At 33.7% G+C, this 25,180-nt stretch overlaps 1 protein-coding gene across 9 annotated transcripts in view; it reads left to right on the top strand.

The window, feature by feature from the left end:
- Positions 1–25,180, top strand: part of Evi5 (ecotropic viral integration site 5) — a 372,412-nt gene that overhangs the window by 323,124 nt on the left and 24,108 nt on the right. For all 9 annotated transcript variants that reach the window (XM_085806704.1, XM_035352652.2, XM_085806705.1 and 6 more), the window contains 6 exons: positions 10,943–11,242; positions 12,612–12,737; positions 15,319–15,462; positions 18,522–18,611; positions 18,819–18,916; positions 20,100–20,160. In XM_085806704.1, the coding sequence (XP_085662830.1) occupies positions 10,943–11,242; positions 12,612–12,737; positions 15,319–15,462; positions 18,522–18,611; positions 18,819–18,916; positions 20,100–20,160 (819 nt within the window). The remainder of the gene's footprint in view (positions 1–10,942; positions 11,243–12,611; positions 12,738–15,318; positions 15,463–18,521; positions 18,612–18,818; positions 18,917–20,099; positions 20,161–25,180) is intronic.

The raw sequence follows: 25,180 nt of genomic DNA, 5'->3' as shown, positions 1-25,180 counted from the left end.
TTGTCATTTTCCATTATTTCAGTTTTCACGTTTCGTAGCTCTTTTGCTTTTTGATGAAGAGGTGGTTCTCTTTGAAGTCTGACTATTGGTATGGGCTATTAAAAAAAAGCATGTAAGGTTTTACTTGATCTGGAACTAATGATCCTATCAGAAGTGAAACGAATAATCGCAATGTCTGAAGTAACTTCACCGATTTGCCACTGAGGCCGGTGTTACCATTGCAGCTCCAGACACCCCAACACGCTACAGTGCCAGAACAGCGAATGTTCTGGATTTCTTCCTTCTAAAAGGTTGTTATCACAGATCCATTCAAACCCTCACCGAGTTATCCTCTGACCATAATCCGGTCATGATACAGGTGGGGACTTCTGTTTGTAGCACACCACACAAAAAGGCCTTTATTACTAACTGGGCAGGATATGCCAAAGCCTTAAACAACACCACATTACACATTCCAACAGCCACCACGGGTGATGAGTTAGATGCATTAGTCCAAGATTTTACTGCAAATTTAACAACTGCCTTGGATGCAAACAGCATACCAGTTACTCACAGGCACAAGGCAACTGACCCCGAGCTGAAGAAACTAATACAAGAAAGAAACGCTGCCAGAAAGGTCTGGCAAAGGCATCGGTTCCCGGCAGATAAAACAACCCTCAATAGACTGAATCATCTGGTCAGGACTCGTACCTACAAACACACATAACGCGACTGGACCAACTATCTCACTTCCCTTTCAGCAGATCCTAGCTCTGTCTGGAAGGCGACTGCTAAGCTCAAGAGATGCCACACCAACATTCCGCCCCTAAACGGCCAACACAATATTGCCCTCACAGATATTGAGAAAGCTGAGTCACTAGCTGATCACTATGCTTCTCAATTTTGCACAAACAACATTTCTCACCCTCAAACAGAACATCTTGTTAACACCACACTCACAGAATTCCTTTCAAAACCACGCACGAACAACATCACTCCTGTCAGACCCTCGGAGGTCTATGGCTACATCGAAAAACTGCTGATCAAGAAAAGCCCTGGCATTGACAAGATCTCGAACAAAATGATCAGAAACATGGGAACATTCATGCTGCTGAAACTTACTTCAATCATCAATGACATACTAAGATTAGGATACTACCCAATGCCATGGAAGACTGCTATCATCGTACCTATCCTTAAGCCTGGAAAGCCTCCTACAGAACCAGCCTCCTACAGACCAATCAGTCTTCTGTCCTCGCTCAGCAAGGTGGCAGAGCACATCATCCTGACAAGACTTCAAGCCTACATGGATCTTAAAAATCTCATCATCCCTCAACAACATGGTTTCAGGAAGAAACATTCCTCTGTCCACCAGCTGTACCGGGTGACAGATTACATCTCTAAAGGACTGCAGGAGCGGCAGACCACAGGTGCCATCTTCCTTGATGTAGCTAAGGCCTTTGATCGCGTCTGGCTGGAGGGCCTCATGCACAAAATTATCACTCTGGGTTTCCCAGATTACATTACAGCCATCACCTACTCCTATCTTAAGGATAGACACTTTGTCGTTCATGTAAACAACACATACTCAACCTCACGGGCTATCAGGGCTGGGGTCCCACAAGGGAGCCTCCTTGGGCCCATCTACTATAATATTTACACGAACGACATCCCACAAACACCACACACCACCCTGGCTATGTACGCTGACGACAAGGCAATACTCTCAAAAAATGCATCTCCTGGTCCAGTTATACAAGCACTCCAATCTCACATCCACACACTCGAGTCCTGGCTTACTGCCTGGAAATTCAAAATCAACGTAGACAAGTCGGAGGCGATCTGGTTTACGAAAAAAGTACACATCGACTTGGAGGACTCCATCCTCATGTATAACACCCCTGTACAGTGGACTAGGCAAGCCCGATACCTAGGCATCACTTTAGATAGGCGACTCACATGGACCCCACGCATTACACAACTTATTGCCAAGTTCCGTGCTCGTAAACGAACACTTACCCCCTTAATTAGCCGGAACTCCGTTCTCTCTATTGATAATAAGTTGCTCATTTACAAGACCCTTTTGCGTCCCATACTTTCTTATGCCTGCCCTGTTTGGGGATATACCAGCAATACTAATATTAACAAACTGCAAGTCTTGCAGAATGTTACTCTCAGACAACTTTCCAGAAGCCAATGGTTTATTAGAAATACAGCAATTCATGAGGAGTTGGAAATACCAACTATCCCAAATTATTTTGCACTCCTCGCAGAAAAATTTTATGAAAATATTCCCAATGTTAATAATAACTCAATTACTGTACCTCATTATGACTATTCACTTGATGTTAATAGCAAGCGCCCGCTTGCGATCCTAAGACATCTAAATTAACTCTGTTCTTCTTATAAAGAAATTATGTAAACACCCTTCCTTACTTGAGCTTTGTTTTGTTTTTATGATCTTATGACTTGATTTGTACTGCTGCCTGACTTATAATTTTGTATATAATGTACATAATTCTTACCTTATCTTTTATCTATGTTTTCCATATTATGTATTATTTAAGTATCTCTGGAATATCATGTTTTATGTGTACCCAACTGTGTTGTTATGAGTGGCCACACGGACGCTTGTTCGGACTAGCAATAGGAAATTTCTTCTTTACATGCCATTGCACACTTACTTCCGTCTAAAGGCTTATCAGTTCACTGGTGTTTCTTCTGGACTCTATCATCGGTTCGTGTATGAACTCTTATAGTGATCGAATTTTCAAGTCAATTGCTCGATGCACAACGAATCGAAAATCGCACGCATCTTATCCCGGGATAGCGTTGTCACGCGGGCGCCCACTTTGCGACAACTCATCGAGTTTGCCTGAGCCGAAGTAACATACAAACCATGAGAAGGATAAATAAACTTTTTATTTAAACAGAATCTAGAACATAAATGCATTTTCTTGTGCTAACAATATCAGCCACAATTCGTGGTGATGCAACTAATTCAAATTTAAAATGTGGAATAGTAGTCAGGGAGTGCACAACGTAAATATACTCAACTGGCTGAGTAATTATACCGCAGCGTCAAAACCAAATTGTTCGCAGAAAATATAACGTAAAGGCGAATAATAACAACTAGCAGAGGTGGCAGGAACTAAACTAATAACGTACGCGCGTTGCCAGAATCACTCTCTGTCTTAAGATCCCCAAACCTCAGTTTAAATACTAGCCAACTTATTTACATTCTGGTGAGGAATACGGAAAGGAGAAGTTAAAGTACAAATCCAAAATCACAGTGGGTTAGATTTAAATAATAATCTCACAAGCATATGAGGCTATGAGAAATTTCATTCTAGATTTGGCAGGTGGGGATGGAAATCTAGGATCTCATAATCTCATTTAATTTTTCCTCTGTAAAGAATTAAAGATATAATTCCATGTGCTTTTGCAATATAATAATCAACCTCGCAGACAGCTGGAAGATTTGTCCAATTATGGAATAATTAATTATTCGGATTTTCCGAGTTAAAAAAAAAAAAAAAAATGTACGATTCTACACCTTTACCATCAAATCCTAGAGTAAACCTTTGGAGCGATAAATTTTGGCTACCTCAGATTTTATATTACTTCCAAAAGGGCGCTTTTTTAACGTTTTTGCGTTACCTTTATTTATTAAATATCAGGTTTTTCGCGCTTAAACCACATAAAATTTAATTCAACAGTAATACCGCAAAATATTTAATAATAGCATATCTTTAGAATTTCCGACAGACAGTCTGGAGATAAAAATGTTTTATTCCGTACCATGCCACTGCTCGCTTTGAAATCGTTCAGTTTTTTAATCAAAAATTCGTTAATGTTTTACAAAATCTGAAATAGATAATTAAACAAATTCAAAGTTCAAATGTTGGGCTTCCAGGTGTCGGGTGGGTGTGTTCGGGAGAAGGATGACGTTATTCAACATTTGATGGCTCTAGGTACCGTTGCTTTTTCAAAGTGCGAGAAACGTGGCTACATTTATGCAGATTCTTCATTATTTAATTTCTTTAAATATAATACAGGGTGATAATATTTGGTGGCAACTATTTGAAAAGTGATACAATGTTCTTAGAGATTCAACGCAAAATGCCGTTTCGAGACTAATAACCCTTCTGGGCTGACACCCCTTTGGGCTAAAATGTGCTTTTCCTAGAATTTGAGCTCAAAACGTGTAAGGCTCTGTTGTATGGGTTAGCTCTGACACATTAGGGATTTATTTCATACTTTTCGTGAAATCATTTAGAAATCATATTTGATGAGATATTTTTAAAAATGTATGGATTATATCTTAGTGTATATTAAGTCAATAAATATACTGTATTTATTTTAGCTCTCAATAGCTTATGGAAAATCAGTCACTGTCATTTTCAGAGCAAATTTGATAATGCTGTCTATTTCTTTTGGAAAACTGAGAGACTTACACGTTCTGAAAGTGACCTTTTTAGTAGAATTAATTTTCGGAATGTGTAAAATGATCGCGAGATGGTTATAACTTTTTTTAATAGACGACACCAGAAGTAGTCAAACGTTTAAGTATGTTTAAACTGTATCTATGTTATAATACAAGTATCCTTAAATAAAAGTTTTTTAGTTTTCTACTTTGAAAAATGAAAAGAAAGAAATATGATAACACATACCCCAAGGTGTAAAACTTGAATTATGATTTATGTTCAAGCTTGAATTGTTCCCAGAAGTTCCTTCGAGATTGTTTTGCCATCCATAAAGTCGATAAATGCGTAAACTCAGGTTTTTGGAATGGTGCTGTAAACAACAGTTACAAAGAGTTGGATTCCGATTCATATCATTGGAGCTTCAATTTATTGCTCCCAACGGATAAATTTATGCTATTTACTGTATATCATTTTTCTATAATAAATACCCAGGTAGTGCCACAAAATGCCATTTTCATTGTTTTCTTGTGGTTTTTTGTCATTTTAGATCTCTTGTTTAAATAACGAAATCAAAAAAGTAATATTTTCATTGATTCTGATAGCTCTGTGTGTAAATATTTGGGAAAACGCTCTAATTTTTATGGATCTAAAAGCTATTTTGGAGCTTTCCTTTGAGTACGGTAAGGATTGTTAAAGTCGCATATTAATGAGTCCAAATTCGAATAGTGAGGAATATGGACGTATGTGTTTTTCGTGTATAAACCAAAGAAGAGCTTTTAATCTTTCGGTTAGAAAATGTTTTGGAGAGATCAGTGATAGAGAAAGATAAGGAAATCAAGAAAATAAGATTAGTAATGGGCAGTCTCTGCCCCCTTTTTTCCCTTCTTTTTTTTTTGGATTTTGTTTTACCTACTGCAAAACTAGAGGTGTTTTTATATCTGTATGTTGTGGATGAATTGAAGGTCTTAGATTTTTAAGTTTTTGAGAACGAAAGGAAGATATAAGTTTTTCAAGATTAGGGAGGAAAATATGTTCACTTCTAAAAAAAAAGAATATTCTTTGATTGCAAATTAGTAATGAAAGGAATTGTTTCCAGTCTTCATACTCACACGGGGATTTAACCATTAAATTTTTGGTATCTAGCTGTCGAATGCTTTAAAAAACTTTAGGAGTGATATCTTAATGAAATTTCAACCAATGGCCACGAAATTGCCAACGATAGCTTTTGGCAATGCGTATTTATTTTTAGCATCTTAGTTTGCTTTCGATAAAACCTCTACAGAGTTTGCTTTCTCTAAAGTTTCTATTTATAATAAGAACTGTTCTGAGTGTGAATGTAATTTTTTAAAATTTTATGCAGTTAATACTCCTGTTATTGTGGGCCCAGCTGCGGCCGAGCGGCGAAGTCGTCGAACATTGGTAGTTCGGTCCGAGTTTCGAATCCCGCAAACGGGCTGGCTGCATGAGCGTTTTCTTGGTTTTCCCCATGTGTAATGTGTATACGAGCCATTTTCCTTCAGAAATTCCTCCACAAAGGCATCCCTCCACGTAGGCAGATAGTCCTAGTGTGCTTTGCCGTAATCTCAATAAACCAATCCAAATCTGATTTTGTGATTTTGAACATAGAGCACCGAAGGTAGTGACATTCACTTCGAATGGTGCGAATATTGTCATACAGTGTATTGTGAAGAAATGTAACTATTCTTAACCATTTCTTTTATTCGCCATGTTTGGTACCAAAGAACTATTGCCTTAAAATGTTAAATTTCACCTTAAAAGGCTAAAATATTGAAAAACGTTTTAGATATTTGGAAAAACATCGAGTGGAATGAAGGAAATGCCAGCAGTTGATTTCCATAAAAATATGGAGAAGCTCTATAAGTATGCTGAAATATGATTAGCTAATAAAGCATTAAAAATACAGGATGTAACACAATTCATTGTCAATTTTCGTAATAGAATGTGCAGTGACATTTAAGCTCGGAAACACAGTAAGTACGAAGGGCACGGCGAATGAAAAGTCGCTTTAATCATGGATATTTTACAGAAAATACAGTTTGATTTACAAGAATTGTTCAAGTAAACGGCCATCAACTACAGTACATGCATGACAAGGACGGATCTCGTTTACGTGATGTAAATTAATGTGCTTCATAATTACGATATTCCGCTTCGCATTTCCTATTCACCACAGTTTATATTACTAAAATTGTTACTTTTACCAAATTCTATCACCCGCAAAAAAAAAAAAAAAACATTCATTATGTTACACACTGCATAGCTGGAAGGAAAAGCAATGACAAAACTATTTCCTTCAAATTTCCATTTTCTTATGTATATTGAGTCTTGGAATTTTATAGACACTCTATTTATTCTTTGCTGAAATATCCAGCTATTTCATTTTGTAAATTGTAGGAGGAATCCAATGATTCCATTGGAAAACGTAATGCAACCTGTTCTGTATGTATGCGAATCGGTAACAGGTCTGAATGTAAGTTTTTAACAGGTATTATATAATTTTGATATTCTTTTGAGAATTTTTAGAAAATTGTTTTGCATTAGGCATCGAGTTTGGAATCTTTATTTTCCATCAAACAACGGAGAGATTTATCAGCGGACATTATAGGAATCTCAGTTATATGTACTGAAATTATGAGTTTTTACAAGTAATATAAATGCTTTTCGTATGATACTCTTTTTTTTTTTTTTTTTTTTTTTTTTTTTTTTTTTTAGATTACGCTTCTAATGCGACTATCCAAAATTTATAATTTTTGCTTGTGAATATTTGCATTTTTGTTGTTTATTAACATCCAAGCTAGCAGCTGGTATCCTTTCTCAGACATGCCATACCAGTATTCAAATAACCTTTAATCTTAGTTAACAAAGATAACATCTTTTAAGCAAGACTCGATTTTGTAGCCATTAAATGTTGAATTCATCAGACGTTCAAGTGTAATTGTTTGTATAGCTTATTTCTTTGCTACACGTAAGTAAATTATTTGGGGTAGAACAAACAAAAAGACCGTTCTCTAATGGTGGACAATCAATCTTCTGTTAAAGGTTTTGGATAAAAAATCACAGAAAAAGGATTCTTAGTTTAATCCCAGATGATGACAGCAAATGTGACGTAGATCGTTATCAAAGCGCTGAGAACTTTAAAATATCCTAATCATCAAATACGAGATAAGTTAAATTTTAATTAGTTGGGTAGTCAGTCACGGCAGACCACACAAGCGTTGTCATCCACCGTATGGGAAAACACTTCGTAAATTCTATCAGGAAAGTCTTGAGTTCACACTGTATCTGGAAAGTATTTGGAACCAGAGCCAATGCGCTCTTGAAATAGAATTCAAATAAGTTTATGGATTCATATTAGTTTCCATCGTTACAGAATAATAATATTCGAAGTCTAAATCAATGTACATAGTTGCAAAGATAGTGCACATTTTAAAATCCCCAATAAAATAATTCCATATCTTAAAGTGCGAATGAAAAATTATATTTTCCCCAGTAATCGTCGAAAGCAAAAGCAAATTGATTTTCATGGCCATTTTATGATAATCGTCTATTTTTTTTCTAATTGAAAAACTTCGTTGCACTAATGATAATGATTTCTTTTCATCAAAATTCATTATGCTACCAAAATTTCTAATACTACCTCAGCACGGAATCTTATTTATATATTGAAATCCACACACATTTTTTCCCTTGATAGTTGATACTTGGCTTAAATATTCACTGGTGAAAAAATAATTGTTACATTCCAGTGAGAATACCAAAAAAAGCTAATTATAAGTATGCTTATCTAATGTTTCTTCCTGTTTAAAGTAGAAATATGATAGAATGGAGGAAAATAATTCATAGAAAAAGGTCAAGACGCTTATCCATAAGTCAATATTTTGTGTAGATGCATTCTAGGAAAATTTCACGTAGCTGGCTATAATTTAGCGACAGCCCTGTGAGCATGAAATGAAAACTTCTCTCTTTGTGGTGTCATATCATTCCGTTAATGTATCGAAGTGTTTACCTCGCCTTCATAAAGTCTCATGATAGCAAGTTAGTATATAGTTTTATAGTCAATCTTTACTGTCATCTTAATACTTTTGACGCATTTTTATCGGATAATTTGTCGTCGAGGGATGAAATTCAGGTGTGGTTTACAAAGAAACTGCCTTCTATCCGTTTTCTCCGAACAGAAAAATCGATTTTGTGCAATTATTATGTAGCGGATAAATCGAAGTACGAATTTCTAACGGTTTATTGATATTTATTTAACTATTCATGAAATACTTTTTTTAACATCTTTGTTTTTTCGTGTTACGGTGCTTTGCTCTTAATCGGTTCTCATTAATACAAAATAGTTTTTAAGATGCTGCTTTGCATAAATTATGAATGGTTAAAATAATTACATTTTGTTTTTAATAAATAATTTATTTTAAGAGTGAGTTTTTTGTTTTTTGTTTTGCTTGTTCAAACAAGTGTGTATAAAAAGCATAGACGTTAATGATTTTTAATTTTTGTGCGTAGTTTGTTAGACATAGCTTTGATTAAATGCACTTGTAGGTTATTAAAGAACGGAGATGTTTTATAACTGATATGCGTACAATTTTCATTAACATTGGACATGGCAAGTACTATTGTGTCTAGAGTTAAGTCATTTAGACCTTAACTCGAGTTATTTTTCCAAATATTGTAGATCTTGATTATCTCTCTCTTTTTAAGAAATAAGATTAGTTTTCCGCAGTGGCATTCTAGAGCTTTTGCTCTTCCTGGAGCGGTCCTTGCGTTTACCGCTTCTCTTGATATACGAACAAATAACTAAACGATATATAAGGAAATAAATAAACATCTACATTCATTTTTGAAGAAAAACTCTAATTCCAACATTTAAATTATTATTTGCTTGTTTCTTCATTTGCAAAAGCATCAATGACATAGTAGAGGTCTACTTAATCGCTCCAGAGTCTACTATGTAGACGTTAGAAAAAATCTCACAAATGCAAAATAAACATTTGTAGACCCTTTAAATGCTTCTTAAAATGATTTTTATGTAGAAAACTTTTCTCAGAACTAGCAATTTTGGGGTAAGTTCGCAGTAGTATTATAGTATTTAGAATTTTATTGTGGGAAAAGTAATTTAGAATAAACTGCAAAAATTCAAAAGGCTTATCTTTCACGTTTGTGCTTCTTTTCCCTAGCACTAATGAGAATAAAACACTCTAAAATACTTTTCTCTTAAAGAAGAATTTTTCCTTATTAATATCATAGTGATGAAAATATAGTTGATATTCCTAATTTTCATTTAAAAGTTTTGACGCAATAAAAAGGATGTAAACAAGTATGTAGCTGATGAAATCATAAGAGAATTTGTTTGAATACCTTAGCTAGAGTAAAAATTCTTTGTCATCTGAAATTAATTCCGTATGAAAAATTAGAATTTAATTAGTCTTCACCTGCCGCGATGATCCGCGTCACTAACCCCTATAAAATAATGTTTCGTTTAAAAAATGCCGCTCCTAAAAATATATTGCCCAGGTCGAATCCCCCCTTTTCCATTTACGTCGTTGATGACCATAGTTTCTTATGTTCTTATTCATTTTCACTTGGTTTCTATCGTTACAGTTAGATCGAAAAACCTCCGAGGAATGTGACGTCACATACTTTATGACTATGTTGATTACAGGGAATAATGTTCAGAGGCGGTCCCCCCTCAAATCCTCTTTTCTTATATGGACTAAGAAATCTAAAATGCAGTATATATGTAAAAATTTAAAATTACAATTACATAGACTGCCGAAAATTTTTTATTTAATTAAATAGAATTTTAAGAAAAAATGAAGTGATGAAACAGAAATTTCAGAAGAATAATTATATGCAATTCATTAAAACTTCTTTTTTCGCGATTTTGATTTAAAATCCGTTATTGTTAGCAGCCGAACGTTTATTTTTATTCGTATAATAAAAGTAATCGAAACGAAAAACGAGAAAACGAACTCTAACAATCGGGAGTTCTCTATAAACAGAACTTTTAATGCTCATTTCCTCTTCATGCGTGCTTCTCCTTCACAAAGCATCTCTCCCCTTATGTTGATAGAACTAATGTGCTTTGCTGTGATGAAAATAATCTAGTCCTATGCATTCTGGATAGGAACAATACCTTAAATACACTGCAGTGCCAGGGCCAGAGCTGATGCAACTTGTGCAGCTTCACCTGGTGGCAGAATTTAGGACTGAAGAGATAGCAACAGCTGGCAAAAAGCCTAATGATGGCTCTGGTTCACTAGTTCAGTGAAAGCAGGGCTGTCTTTATGCATGCAGCCACTGGGCATTTCTCAGGGGTCTCATGTTAATCTGTTTATATTTCATGTACATTTTATTTTAGTGTGTGGTTGTTGTAGGGACCCCAACACAACCCATAATGTTGTAAAGATGGCACCGGTTGAAAGTGCACTAGAATTGAGTTTATTATATTTAGAGTTTACTATATATGTAAATCAGTATTTTGCATTATGGTATTTTGTTTTTTGCTTGCTTAGGATCTGGTACGAAGAGGTATTCCTAATCACATCCGAAATATTGTGTGGCAGTTGTTGTGTAATGCGCAAACTTGCCCTGCACGTGAGCTTTACACAGATTACCTTAAAAGTACATCACCATGCGAGAAAGTCATTCTCAGGGACATTGCACGCACATACCCAGAACATGAATTTTTTCGAGAGAAAGATGGGCCTGGACAAGAAAGTCTGTTCAATGTTATGAAAGCCTATTCACTCCATGACAGAGAAGTCGGCTATTGCCAAGGAAGTGCATTCATTGTGGGATTACTTTTATTACAGGTAAGTACACTGTGGAATTTCTTGTTAAAGTTTTCTCTTATATTTGCAAGAGCCCACACCTCTTGACCTATGAACCTGCTGTGGATCTTTTATGCTATCATATAACCGTTTTAAAAATCATGTTTGAAAAAATATTACAATAATATATTATAAATTATATTAGAAAATATTTATTTCAAGACTGTCACTGAGAGAAAACTTATATTGTCGTGAGAGGAAAATGATTAGCTTGAATGATAATTTTATGGAGCAATAAAACAAAGCTGTAATGAATTGAACTAAATTAGAGAGAATAAGTTCACTTTTAAAACCCTGAAATTGAGTTTATTTGATGTGCATTTTAAATGATAGTTATTAAAACATCTTGAATTTGACACAAATGTTATAAATGTAAAAATGTATTCGAATGTTAAACTATTTAAATTATTCGAAGACATATTTGTATATCTGGAAAAATAGACCTCAGATGTCTTCTTAAAATAATTATTTATCTGTTAACAGCTTATACATAACATGTTGAAATAATGAAAAGCATTTTATTATCTCAGATATATGTTGAAAAACATCTTCACATTATAGAGCAAAATATGGTAATAAATGAATTGAAGTAAATGAGAGAAAAAATAGATGTGCTTATTTTTCATTTTTTACTTCCTTGTATGAAGTAAAGGAAGTATTGTAATTATGAAAAATTCATATTTCAATGAAAATGTCCGTTCTTACTGTTCTTGAATCCATTTGGACGATGTCTTGCATAGCTTAAAAATGAGTAGCCATAGAATTTTGAAATTTTGTATATGGGACTGCAATGTAATACAGCAATAATATGCACTTCCCTTTTTCGTTTTACAATTTTTAATAAATATTGAGTGTTTATATATTTTTGTCTTGCTGTGAATTGAGAACTGAATTGGTTGAATTAGAAATATATTATAATTAAATTCGAGGAATTAAGTTTCAGTGAAGTGCAGCAAAAAATGTGTATTTAATAGGAATGTCTTAATTAATAGGAAGACAAGGAAGTCTTCTAGTGTCCACATCAGATATCTTTTGCCAGAAATTACAATTTTTCATTGGAAGAATGTTTTAAGATTGAGAAGTTTATTCTTTTAAATGCTGTACTTCTTTCAGAAAATGATTCAGTTACATAATAAAAACTGGCAGTGGAATATTTTTAAATCTGAAGATTCATTTCATTGTTTTGTGCATTTTTGAATATTTATGCTATTTTTGAATTAAAAATATATCTGAAATTTCTGTCCATAGTTAAAGTCTTTTAAGTTAAACTAATTGCATATTGAGCGGCCTGAGTATATTGTGTAAAAATTATGTATTTATATTTTGGATTTGATTATATCTTCTTAATTAGATGCCAGAAGAGGATGCTTTTACTGTGATGGTCAGACTAATGGAAGATTACAGGTTAAGGGAAATGTACAAGCCAAGTATGGCTGAGTTAGGGCTGTGCATGTATCAACTGGAATGTATTGTTCAGGTAAGAAGATAATTTATATTATTTATCTGCTGCAGTTATTTATTAAATTTTATCAAATTGCTTCATTCAGTTGCTCATAACTAATGTATTACAGAGGTGAAAACTCTTCTATCAGAAAACAGGATGCTCCCTAAAAACGTATAATTTCTATTTTTAAGTATTGTTGGTTTTTAGGACAATTTTTGTATTTAATACCCTTTCAAAATTTCCCATTTGTGTGATAAATTTTATTATTACTGTATTTTGTCATCAGTTTATTTTTGAATGTGCATATTTATTTGACAAAAAATGAAATAAAATATTACATTGATACTATTTTGACAATTTTATTATTAATTTAAACTCATTTCTGACATACTTATCTGATTTTCATTCATAGTATCATAGTCAGATAATATATTATTGGTTGATTTATAAATATTTTAAAATAAAGTCAGCAATGTTAAATTGAAAATTGCTCTCTCTCTCTCTTTTTTTTAATGAAGAATATTCAGAATTTCTTGCCAATTCACCAGACCAGTATAATGCCAACAATTTTTTATGTTTGTCTGCATACAAATGACAAACATAATAATGTTATTCACTTATAATAAGATCATTGCATGGTTGGTCTTTTTGTGTGTGTGTGGGGGGGGCAGAGGGCTATTACTGTCACTTGTAATACTTGTAATAAGTTAAACTGGGAAATAGGACAATAGGTATATACTGAAAACATGGCCTTTTTGTTGACAATAATGGAATTTGAATTATAATGGAATTTGAATATATGTTAGATAAAATAAGAAATATCATAATAAAAGAGGTAAGCAGCTTTAAACGTGTACCATTTTCATGAATGTAATACATTTAGGTAAGAAAAATACTAAATGCCTTCTTAAGAAACATAAATTTATTTGAAAAATTGCTACATGTTTTAAGATTATGGACAAGATGTATAAAAGTAGCGAATTATACATTTTGAGGGAAATCATGTGGAACATTAATTTTAAGAAGCAGTACAAGGGGTGCTGATAAGTTCCTGGTTTTAATTTCTTCTAGCTGAAATAAAAAAAAACAAGCTCATTTAAAAGTTTGAAACCTTAGTATATAAATATGCAAATATCAGATGTTTCTAACTCAGACATTTTTTTTCTGTTGCAAGTAAAAGCTGATATGGTAGAGTCTACAAAGAAGTTTCATGTCTTCGAGGTTATGATCCATCCTGAAGTTTTTGTTTCTGCAGGAAAAGTCAGAAATGATATTCACACTGGGATATTATAAACACTAGGAGAAACTTGTCCTTCCTACAACACTGTGAAAACTTAGATAACTTGTTTCAAGACTGGCCATTTCATTGTTGAAGATGTGCTGAACTAAAGGTGTCCTTAACTGACAATGAAACATGTGTCCATGAGCTGATTCTTGAAGTCGTGGTACTGAAAAAAGATAGCCCAGCTACTGGACATCTCCCGGGAACATGTAGGGCTTAGTCCCACCATGATCCTAGATAAGAGCAAGCTTTCAGCAAAGTGGGTGCAAAAATGAACAGTGGTCAGTGGAAGGAATGAGTTGTGACATCCAGAGTAGTTTTGACCCATTTTGAAGCTATACAGAACTTTTTAGCTGGGTTAGTGACTGAGAATGAAACTTGACTTCACATTTTTGATCCTGAAACTGAAGAACAGCCATGGCATCACAGCAGGTTCCAATGGCCAAAGAAGTTCCCACCTAAAAATCGGCCAAAAAGGTTATGGTGTCCATTTTCTGGGTCAACCACAGCATTCATTGGTCTATTACTTATCCAAGGGATCTAATATAAACAGACAGTAATATGTTAACTTTCTAGACCAGACAAAGGAAGTAATTAAGAAAAAACATGGAGGGAGGTTGACCCAAGGGATTCTTTTACTGTGTGACAATGCACTTGCACACACATCCACCACTAAGGCTGCCAAATTGGCCTGAGCTTTTGGTTTTCAACTGGTTTGCCATCCCCCTTACTCACCAGACCTTATCTGGTCAGCAGGGAAGATGGATTATCTGTAGGGCAATTATCACTAGACCTTACCCCAGACTTCTCTTCAGGCCATTATCTGTTTTTAAACTTAAAGAAGCACCAGGAGGGTCATCATTTAGAGGACATTGTTGATATCAAAGAGTCAAGTAAAAACTAGTTTTGGGATCAATCAAAGAAATTTTATTTGAGTGAATTAAAAAAGTTACAGCAATGATGTAACAAATAGAATATGTTGGATAAATGTGTAGTTTCAAAACTTTGATTCTTTTTTTCCTAGGCAAAGCATATCTATCCCCCTAATATTTTATTTTTGAAATTTTGATACTCTTATAAGAAGTAATTTTAAGGAATTGTGTTGTATTAAGTAAAACTCTATAAACTAAATAAGTAAGAAAAAGTTAAAGTTTGTTACATAAGTGTGCTGTACTGGTTTAGGTAACTATCTTAGAAACTGCTATGCCATTTGTGGTTTTTCAAGAAATACTTTCATGAAAACTTTGAAATATATAATTTCTTCATACAGCAGATAAGGTACTGTCTGAAGATGTATCAAACTTATTTCTCACATTTTTCTTTACACCATAGGAACAAATTCCAGAACTTCATATGCACTTTCAAGCTCAGAGTTTTCACACATCAATGTACGCTTCATCTTGGTTTCTGACATTGTTTACTTCATCCCTTCCTCTTCATTTAGCTTGCCGAGTAATGGACCTTTTCCTGTCTGAGGTAATTTTATCACTTATAAAAATGTGCATTCAAATTTAGTTAATAATTCTGCACAATTGGAAATGTAATTTAATTTGTTACAGTTCCTATAAATGTTATTTTCTTGGCCAGCAAATAATTTATGTATTATAAAATAATTAAAAAAACTTCATAGCTAATAGTGATAATTTTTTTTTTTGTAAAAAGTGTGTATTAGAAAAATTTAACTGTTCAGGTGTCTGTTAAATTTGATTTATGTTGAGAAATATAAAGACAGAAGAGTACCTTATAACAATATATGTGCTTTGCTAACCTGATTTTATTTTATGAATGTTTTGCATGTTTAAGATAGGAAAAAGTTTTATTGTTGTGTTGAAGGCCGGATTAAGATGTAGAGATGCCATAAGCACTTAAGATTTTTTTTTTTTTAAATCCCAGATACATTTATGCCAATTTTTTTAGCCCATTCCTTTTTCACTTTTGGTTTAGTTGCACCATATTAAAACTGGCAATGATTAATTTTTGTGATGCCCCTTTCCTTGATGCTGTAACCACATACTTATTTTGCTTAATCCAGTGCTGGCTGTGTGGCATTTCCTGTGGTTGTTTGAAAGAGAAATATATCTTTCATAACTGCATGAAAAATACATATCTAGAAAAATTTTTATATCCAAATGTACAGCTATTGTAATTCAAAAATCATCTTGGAAAAACTCTATGAATAAATTAGTTTTATTATATATATGTATAGTAAACTAATTTATTTATAGAGTTTTTCGAGGTAATGTATATATATATATAGGGTGTATCAGTATAGTGTTGACAAAGTTTCAGTAAAGATAGAGTACACCTAGACATTGGGAAATCACATAACAATGCATGGTAGGAAATGCATTCTTGTCGCGGTAGTGATGACTCAAAACGTAAAAAAATCTGATGTTTACACCACATGATTTCCTTGTATGGAATATTAAATTATACACATTTTTTCTTGCATTTCGTTTAAACTTATTATATTGAATTAAACCTACTTCACTGACAGCGCATAAACCACAATAGAATAAATGCATTCTTTAAAATTCACTTTGTTTATAGCGACACTCTGGCGCTAGGTTTACTTAACGGTATTATATTTCGTTCATATTATAACTCAGAATGCACAAAATTTATATCATTTAAAGAATTATCTAATCGTTGCCACATGTTCTATTCAAATACTACACTGACTACTAATAAGTATTTGGACACCTGTGATAGAAAAGAAAAACTAACTTTATTCAAAATCAATAGTTGGTAGAGCCTCCACGAGAGATAATTACAGCGTAGACCCTCCGGGGCATACTTTCCACAAGTCTTTGTATGACAGCTAGTGGTATTTTCTTCCACTCGGCTTGGAGAAAACATAGAAGTTCTTTCACCGATTTTGCACGGGTAGTGCACCCCTGAATTCGGCGATGCAACTCGTCCCAGAGGTTCTCGATAGCGTTCAGGTCTGGACTCTGGGCAGGCCAGTCCATTCGATGAACTCCATTGGCACCATACCAAGCCTTGGTTAACGTCGAAACATGACAACTGGCATTGTCGTCCTGAAAGTAACAGGGGTCCAACCCATAAAACTGCCACAACGTAGGAAGCACATTGTCATCCAAAATAGTGCAGTAGGCATCGGAGTTGAGCTTACTCTGAATGGGGACCAAGGGTCCCAGCCCATACCAGGAGAAACACCCCCAGACCATAATTCCACCTCCGCCGAACTTGACTGTTGGCACAAAGCATTCTGGCAGGAGACGTTCTCCAGGTAGACGCCAGACCCAGACCCTGCTGTCCGAAATCTTAAATGCTTATTTCCTCGAAAAAATTCCAGAAAGGATTAAGCATGATTTAAATAATAAATGAAGGCATTATCTTTGTTGTTGCGAAACTAAGTTTCTCTAGATTGGCGACAAATCCGCTACTCAGCTGTTTCAAATGTAAACAAGAGCAATGGCCGCCATCAAATTAGGCTTAGCGGCACTTAAACAATTTTAAAATTGTTGATAATTCTAAAAATATTGCATACAGATTTACTAAAGGCATAAAACCCTTAACTGAAAGATAAAAACAACATAATTCAATCATTTTTAAAGCAAAAAAAAAATGTACAATTTACAAACATATAAGAGTAAAGAAACTGAGATTACTGAGCCGGGTAAAAGAGTGGATGTATTTAGAAATATATTTATATATGTTTGGTGCGGCCGATTGAAACCAAAATACGAGGTGCACATCTACATGTTATAGTAGTCTTATATACAAAATTTCAACGTTCTGAGGTTACTCGTTTTTGAGTTATGCGAGATATGTACGTATGCACGTACGTACGTACAGACGCCACGAAAAATTCTCTTCAGAATTCATTTTAAGGCAGTTTTTTTGTTTTTTTGGAGGAAAAGAGTCTTTTATTCTGTCCTTACGTACAGATATCACGCAAAAACATCGTTAAATTTCATTCGATCAAAGTGGATATTTTCATTGAAATATGCTGCCTGAAGATTTTCGCGATTACAATACTTCCTTTTTACTTCGTACAAGGAAGTAAAAAGGAAGGACACAAACACAGAGACAAAACATGTTTTATTATGTTTAGTACAGCAGAAACTTACAAATAGGAACTAAAACAAACAACAATCGTCATTAAAGAAGGTGTTCGAAATTACGATCCCGGACCGTGATGCAAGCATCATTTTTTTGGCCCATGGTTCCTGCATCACAGTCTAGGTCGTAATTTTGAACACCTTTTTTGATGATGATCGTTGTCTATTTATGTTGTTTTTTCTTTGGTTTTGTTGTACTCCGAAAAATAAACATGTTTTCTTACCTCGTTTTTGTCCTTTCTTTCTTGACTTCTTTGTCATCACTATCGTGTCAGGAAAGCGTTTCTGACCATGCATTCCTATATGATTTCCCATCATCTAGGTGTACTCTATCTCTCCTGAAAGTTTGTCACCGCTGTACTGATACACCATGTGTGTGTATACCTTTTTTCCTTCTTCTTTGTGAGCCTAGAAATCGGTGTTTATTATGTTTTTACTATATTGCAGGGTATGGAAATGATTTTTCGTATTGGAATTGCTATTTTGCAGTACTGCAAAGAAGATTTGCTTCAACATGATATGGAAGGAATGTTAAGAGTAAGTAATATTTTTTTAACTATGTTGTCCTTGTAGTTAGTTAATACTGCTTAACAGAAAGAGATTTATCCATTGTCTTAATACTGCTTAAGACAATGGATAAATTTCTTTCTGTTTTTTTAATTGTATATGTAGAAAGATAATTTACTTGTTTTGACTACATTCCTTCCTTCTGAATTGAGTTTAATATTACTGTATATTTTCCAGTATTTTCAGAAAGAAATGCCTGCCAAATGTGAAGCCGATCCAGATTACTTGATTACACTAGCAATGCAAGTTAAATACAATTCTAAAAAAATGAAAAAGTATGTAATTCTGTCCATGTTTGTGGCATTAATTTTTTGCTTCTAACATTAAAACCGAATCTGTCAATTATATTTATTAAATGTAGCTGCCTCTATTAGTTATAGAGATCTTATAGTGTTTAGCATATGGAACAAGATTTATGAGGAAATATTTTTCTTTTAATTAAGTTCTCTTTCCAAGCATATTAATATTTTAGTTTTTTCACAATATCCAGTTTTTGTATATTTTGAGAGCCATATCTGTGTAGTTTTTAAATTTAACCTGCTGATGTACAAATAGAATTGAAAGTTGATGTGCCTAAAAGCTTCGGAAACAAAACTTATTAGTTATTAATATTGAATATCTTCTATTAAATGAGTAAAATCTGTTGTAATAGGAAACTGATTAAAAGTTAATTCCTTATGAAACTGATATTAAACTATGGAAATTAAAACTTTGTCAAAAGTAACTTTCATATTTAATCTTTAGACTATTACAGTGATTACATTATCTGAAATAGAAAGGAAGGTAAAGCAAGAGGTGTTATTACGCATAGTCGAAATTAGAAAATTGCAACCAGAAAACTATTTGACGTGTATTCATGATATTTATAATGAATATAATCATTATAGTGATTATATATCAATATAATCATTATAGATATATATAATCATTTCTAGTTTTCATAGTTTTCTCTTCAAAATTTTTTCAAATGCTAAATATTATTTTTATTTTTTTGCATTTAAAAATTTTATGTGTTTGTTTTAAAGAACAAAAGTTTTTCAAATGGCATTTTTGTTACATGGATATTATTTTCCATGCTCATGATTTTCCATGCTCATAATATTATTTAGGTACAACTGAGCATCATTTAAATTTATTCATGCTAATATCCCTTGCATTCTTTTATGTCCCAAATGCATTTTTTTATTTACATTTTAAATATAAATAATAAAATTACTAACACATTTCTTGCTATCAAATACAATTATATATAAATGGATGTTTTATGAAATACATAATTATTGTATGTAGTTTCATAGACTTCTTTCTGATACTATTAATTATTTTCAGACCCTTTTGACAATAAAGTTTTTGTAACTTTGCATATTATTAAATTCAAGCAGTTATATGCTAAAAATTACTGTTCTCTCATGTAATATATGAATATATAAATTTACTAAACTTTTCAATTCTTTGAAGGTTAGAAAAAGATTACACTTCCTATAAAGCTAAGGAGCAAGAAGAAATGGTTGAACTTCGAGTAAGGACACTGTTTTTTCTTTGAAACGGGTCATTTTAATTACTTTTTTCTTTTTTTAAAAATTGAATTAAAGTGTGATTACAGCTAGAAACAAGATAAAGGATGCTTTATGATAATTACTTAACTCTTAATCTCAGATATTTTTTAAGTATGTTGACATTATAAAATGCTAATTACTCATGGGCTGTGAAGTAAAATTTCATTTTATTTTGCAGCTTGTGAATATTTTTCACTCATGATAAACCATTTTTGTAATTTTTTCCAGACTCTTTTTCTTTATTTTGTAAATATATATTGTTTAAAGAATAATTAAATCATATATTATATAGTTTGAAATTTTTCGAATTTAGTGTATAAAGTATATTAGTAATAACATACAGGGTGTTATAAAATGACTTACTCTGTGAAGGTATCTTCAGCTAAAACTAATGAATGAAATGAAGCCAAATTTCATATACAGACTGTGAAAGGCATTGAGAGATGAATTCCATGGGAGAAAGCAAAATGGGACCGGAAGTCACCAATAGTAGAGGTTTTGCCTCTGCTGTCACATACGCATTAGGAAATTTGTAAAATTTACGTACATTATGGATAGTGCATGCATTGTCACAGCGATGCTTATTCCTCTTAAAAAGGTAGAGAAAGTTTACAAGCCAGTAATTCTTTGTTTGACCATAGATTTGTGCTTCATGCATCCTATTTTAATGAGTGTGCTTTCCTTGTAAAGCTGTTTTACATTAGGGAGTTCATTGCTGAGGCAGCTCTTTGTTTATTTAGAATTTGGAAGAGTTTAAAGAATTTAGAAGGATTGTTAGCGTGAGTAAAGGTCCAATGTTGGTTGTAAGACATACAGACATGTTGTAAGACATGTTTCTGTTACAGGCAATGCTGTAACAGAAATTGTAATAACAAAAGCTATTTGTTAAAATAAAAGTTAAATAACAGAAGTTATTTGTATAAAATCAGTAACGAGCTAGAACTAAAAACGGCAGATTATGCTAAGCATCTAGCTTTCACGCTAATGTTTCTTGCCCAAATGAAAATTGGCAGTTATTGGTCATGGAAAATATTGTGGAGAGATGAAGGTTATTTTTATCTGAATGGTTTCATCAATACTCACAGCTACTGAATTTGGGCATCTGAATGGCCCATGCTGATCCACCAATGTCATCATCCACCAATTTGTAGAATGCAGTGTCACTGCATTCTACAAAAGTAATCATGTGGTGTGAATTGTCAGACAGTTTCATGATAGGACTACACTTTTTTGAGAATATCTTGCCTACAAGTCATGTTACCTACACCGTTAGTGGTGGGAAATATAGACAGATGCTGCAAATTTTTGTTTTTCCTGAATTACAGCAGAGACAATACTTGGATTTGACAACTTTTATGTAAGATGGAGCATGGCTGCATGTTTTTCATTTAGAACATAACCTTTTACTCGAGTGTTTTGGTAATCAGCCAGTATTTTCCAGGGAAATGGTTGCCTCATTCCCTGGACATCATTCCATGTGACTTTTCGCTGTAGGTCTTGCTTAACAAGTAAATTATAGGTTCAAAAATTTGAGCCGACACTTTTTAAAAACCAACATTTATTTTTCATGCCATTTCTCATTCTACAAAATCTTAAATGCAACTAACTATCAAACAGAAAAGCAGACGTAGACGTAATGTATCTGGGCACGTGATCCTCGTGACAGAGGAATTCTTTAGGGTTGCCACAGAAAGGCAGTGTGTTGCCATAATTCTCTCACCTTTTGAGTGGATAACATAAAACTTACATCAATATTAATGAGGGTTATATAACAAAGAAAATTACTTAATACTTAAATCATATTACTTGAAAACAAAATTAATACTGAGGAATAATATAACAATAATAGCACAACAAAATAAATCATAATAACTCAAAGACATGAATTACATTATTTGTGATTATACAACTCTACCACTACTGGTGGTGAAAGGAACTTGATCATTTTGAGTATCATCTATTATATTATCCAGCTCCATTCTAAACAATCTCTGTATAGGTCTCAAGAACTCTGAATTATTACTTTTTACAAGAGCAACTCTTATGTTGCCATCTCAACCAGGGATCACCCGAATAACGCGTGCTAAATTCCAATATGCACGGATTTTATTTTGATCCTCCAGCAAGACAATTTCTCCTACAGAGAGAAGTTTATTTTTGTAATTTCTGGTAGACTGCTGTCTTAACTGCTCTAGATAATCAGAGCGAAATCTCACTCTTAACAATTCTCTCATTCTCTGGAGATACTTTGCTCTTCTACTCAATTTTTCTTTGTCCACATTTTCAATATTAGGTACACCCGACAATATCGTCAGACACGTACGTAAGTGGTCTTGAGTTGACAATTCTTTCACAATCACACAAGACAGTGAGTAACTCTTCATAACCAAGAGAAGCACGACCTAAAAATTTTCTCAATATTTGTTTTACAATTTGTATTAAACGCTCCCACCATCCACCCCACCAAGCGGCGGATGGAGGATTAAATTTCCATTGTATTCTCTTTTCAGCAGCCATAGAGTAGAGGCAGTCCCAGTCAATTTTTTGCAGAACTCTCTCTGCACCCAGAAAATTTGTCCCATTAGAATATATGGTGGTAGGGTGTCCACGATGTGTGATAAAATGCCTTAAAGTCTGAAAAAATTATTCAGTTGTTAATGAGGTAACCAGTTCCATATGGATAGCATGATAAACCGCACAGGTGAAGAGCACAATATATGATTTTTGTCCATCTTTTAAATGCAAGGGTCCTGCAAGATCACATCCTACAATTTCAAAAATGGCTGAATCACGAACCTTATCATTTGGTAAAACGCCTGGGACTGTCTCACCTCTTTTACTTGTAAATCTTTGGCATGTTACACATTTTCTTATACAGTTCCTTATAGTTTTACATGATTTTAAGATCCAGTGTCTTTCTCTTAAATGTGACATCAACAATGTAGTACCTGCATGAAACAAATCTTTGTGGGCACTTAATATCAATAATTTGACTACTGGATGTTCAGAAGGTAGGTAATATGATGGGGAACTTAAAGCTGTTAGAGTCATCACGATAAGCAACATTAGATTTAGCTCTTATTAGACCCTGACTATCGACAAATGGTCTCAGTCGTCTTAGCTTATCGTCTGTTTCACCATTAAACGACTATTTTTGTATTAATAACAATAAAGCTATTTCTCCCCTTTCTATTTCAGATACAGTCAAATCCTTAGAATGGTTGTTATTATTATTCTTACGTACATTATTATAAAATCTGAATATCCATGATAACATTCTTATTCTTAAATGATGAGAAATACTTATAGTACCATACAATGCAATTATCATTCTTTACCAACGTAACAATAACTGTCTTACGTATTTCTGAATTAACTAAATCCTCATCTGGTTCATCATTAGATTTAGGCCAAGTTGCCTCATCTTCCCGTAACCAATCAGGTCTCTCCCACCATTTTTGTTTTATTAATTGATTTGCATAACAACCTCCAGAAAGTAGGTCAGCAGGACTGAAACTACCAGGGACATGTCACCATATAGTGGGGGAGGTCAAAGACTTGATTTCCTGTACACGATTAAAAACGAATGCTCCCCAACGTTGATTTCGCCGTATCCATCTTAAAGCCATCGAGGAGTCAGTCCAACAGTGAATATGAACTTTATGTAGGCCAATATTATTAATAACTGAAGACAATAACCTAGAACCAATATTACAAGTAAGAAGTTCTAATCGAGGAATCGTAATAGGTTTCAAAGGCGCTACTCTCGATCTTGCGTGTACCAAACTAACCCTTACCTTTTTGCCACTCTGTACTCTTAAAAAGATGCATGCACCATACACACTTTTACTACTGTCACAAAAGAAATGTATACTCACAGCTTCATTTATATATTTGAGACCTACCCATCTAGGTATTTGGATACTGGATAGCAAGCACAACTTTTTACGCCAAAATCTAAACTTTTTGGTTAATTCATTGGGAAGAACATCGTCGCATTTAAACCTTAAATTCCAAGTTTCCTGTAAAATTAGTTTTAAAATCACCATTACAGAAGCCGTATGTCCTATAACGTCAAACACCTGATGAGCTACTGCTAAAACTAGTCTTTTAGTAACTGGGTCATCGAATTTTATATCTTGACTTATTTTGCAAGATAAGGTATCTGTAACTGTATGCCATACAAGGCCCAAAACAGACACATCTCCTTCCATGGAGGAATCTTCCTCTGGCACAACACTTCTTATATTGGATTTCCAGAATCTTAAATTAAAATGACCCAAAGCCATAATTATTTGTGATTCATTTACAAACTTTCTCATTTCTATTTCTGAATCCATACTAGCCACACAGTTATCTACGTAAAAGGATGTTTTCAAAATCTCTGCTGTATGACGTAAGCTTTCGGGAACTACACTCAAATGATATTGTATTGTAGTGACCAATAAATACGGACTACACGTAATACCAAAAACTACCCTTCCATGCCGATACAGTTCAACTTGTTCTTGATTATCCCTACTGAACCACATAAATCTCAAAAAGTCTCGATCTTTTTCCCTTATAGATATTTGCAAGAACGCTTTTTCTATATCTGAAGTGACATCAACGTAATTCTTGTGAAACCGATTAAGAATCGAAGGTATAATTTCAATTAAATTTGGTCCCGCAGATAAACAATCGTTCAATGATGGGTAACCAGGCGAATGAGAACTTGCGTTAAACACTGGTCTTATACTTGTGCTACTATTTTCTTTAACAACCGCTCTATGAGGTAAATAATGTATGCTCTTATATTTATTCTTATCCGGTACTTTTTCAATTATCCCAACTGCTAACCAGTTCTGGAAAACGTCTCCGTAAGCATCAAAATTTCCTGTAGTCATTAATTTTCTTTTAGTACTTACAAGACATTTTTCTGCTATCACTTTGTTTTTGGGTAAAAACGAGCTATCCCCGAGGCAATGCTACTTCGTACCTTCC

Source organism: Stegodyphus dumicola, chromosome 12 (genome assembly GCF_044657685.1).
Source record: "Stegodyphus dumicola isolate Sdum_Otavi_A_Nest chromosome 12, ASM4465768v1".
In the NCBI taxonomy this organism is placed as follows: Eukaryota; Metazoa; Arthropoda; class Arachnida; order Araneae; family Eresidae; genus Stegodyphus; species Stegodyphus dumicola.
The sequence above is the reverse complement of the archived record's forward strand: the minus strand, read 5'-3'. Positions and strand labels throughout refer to the sequence as shown.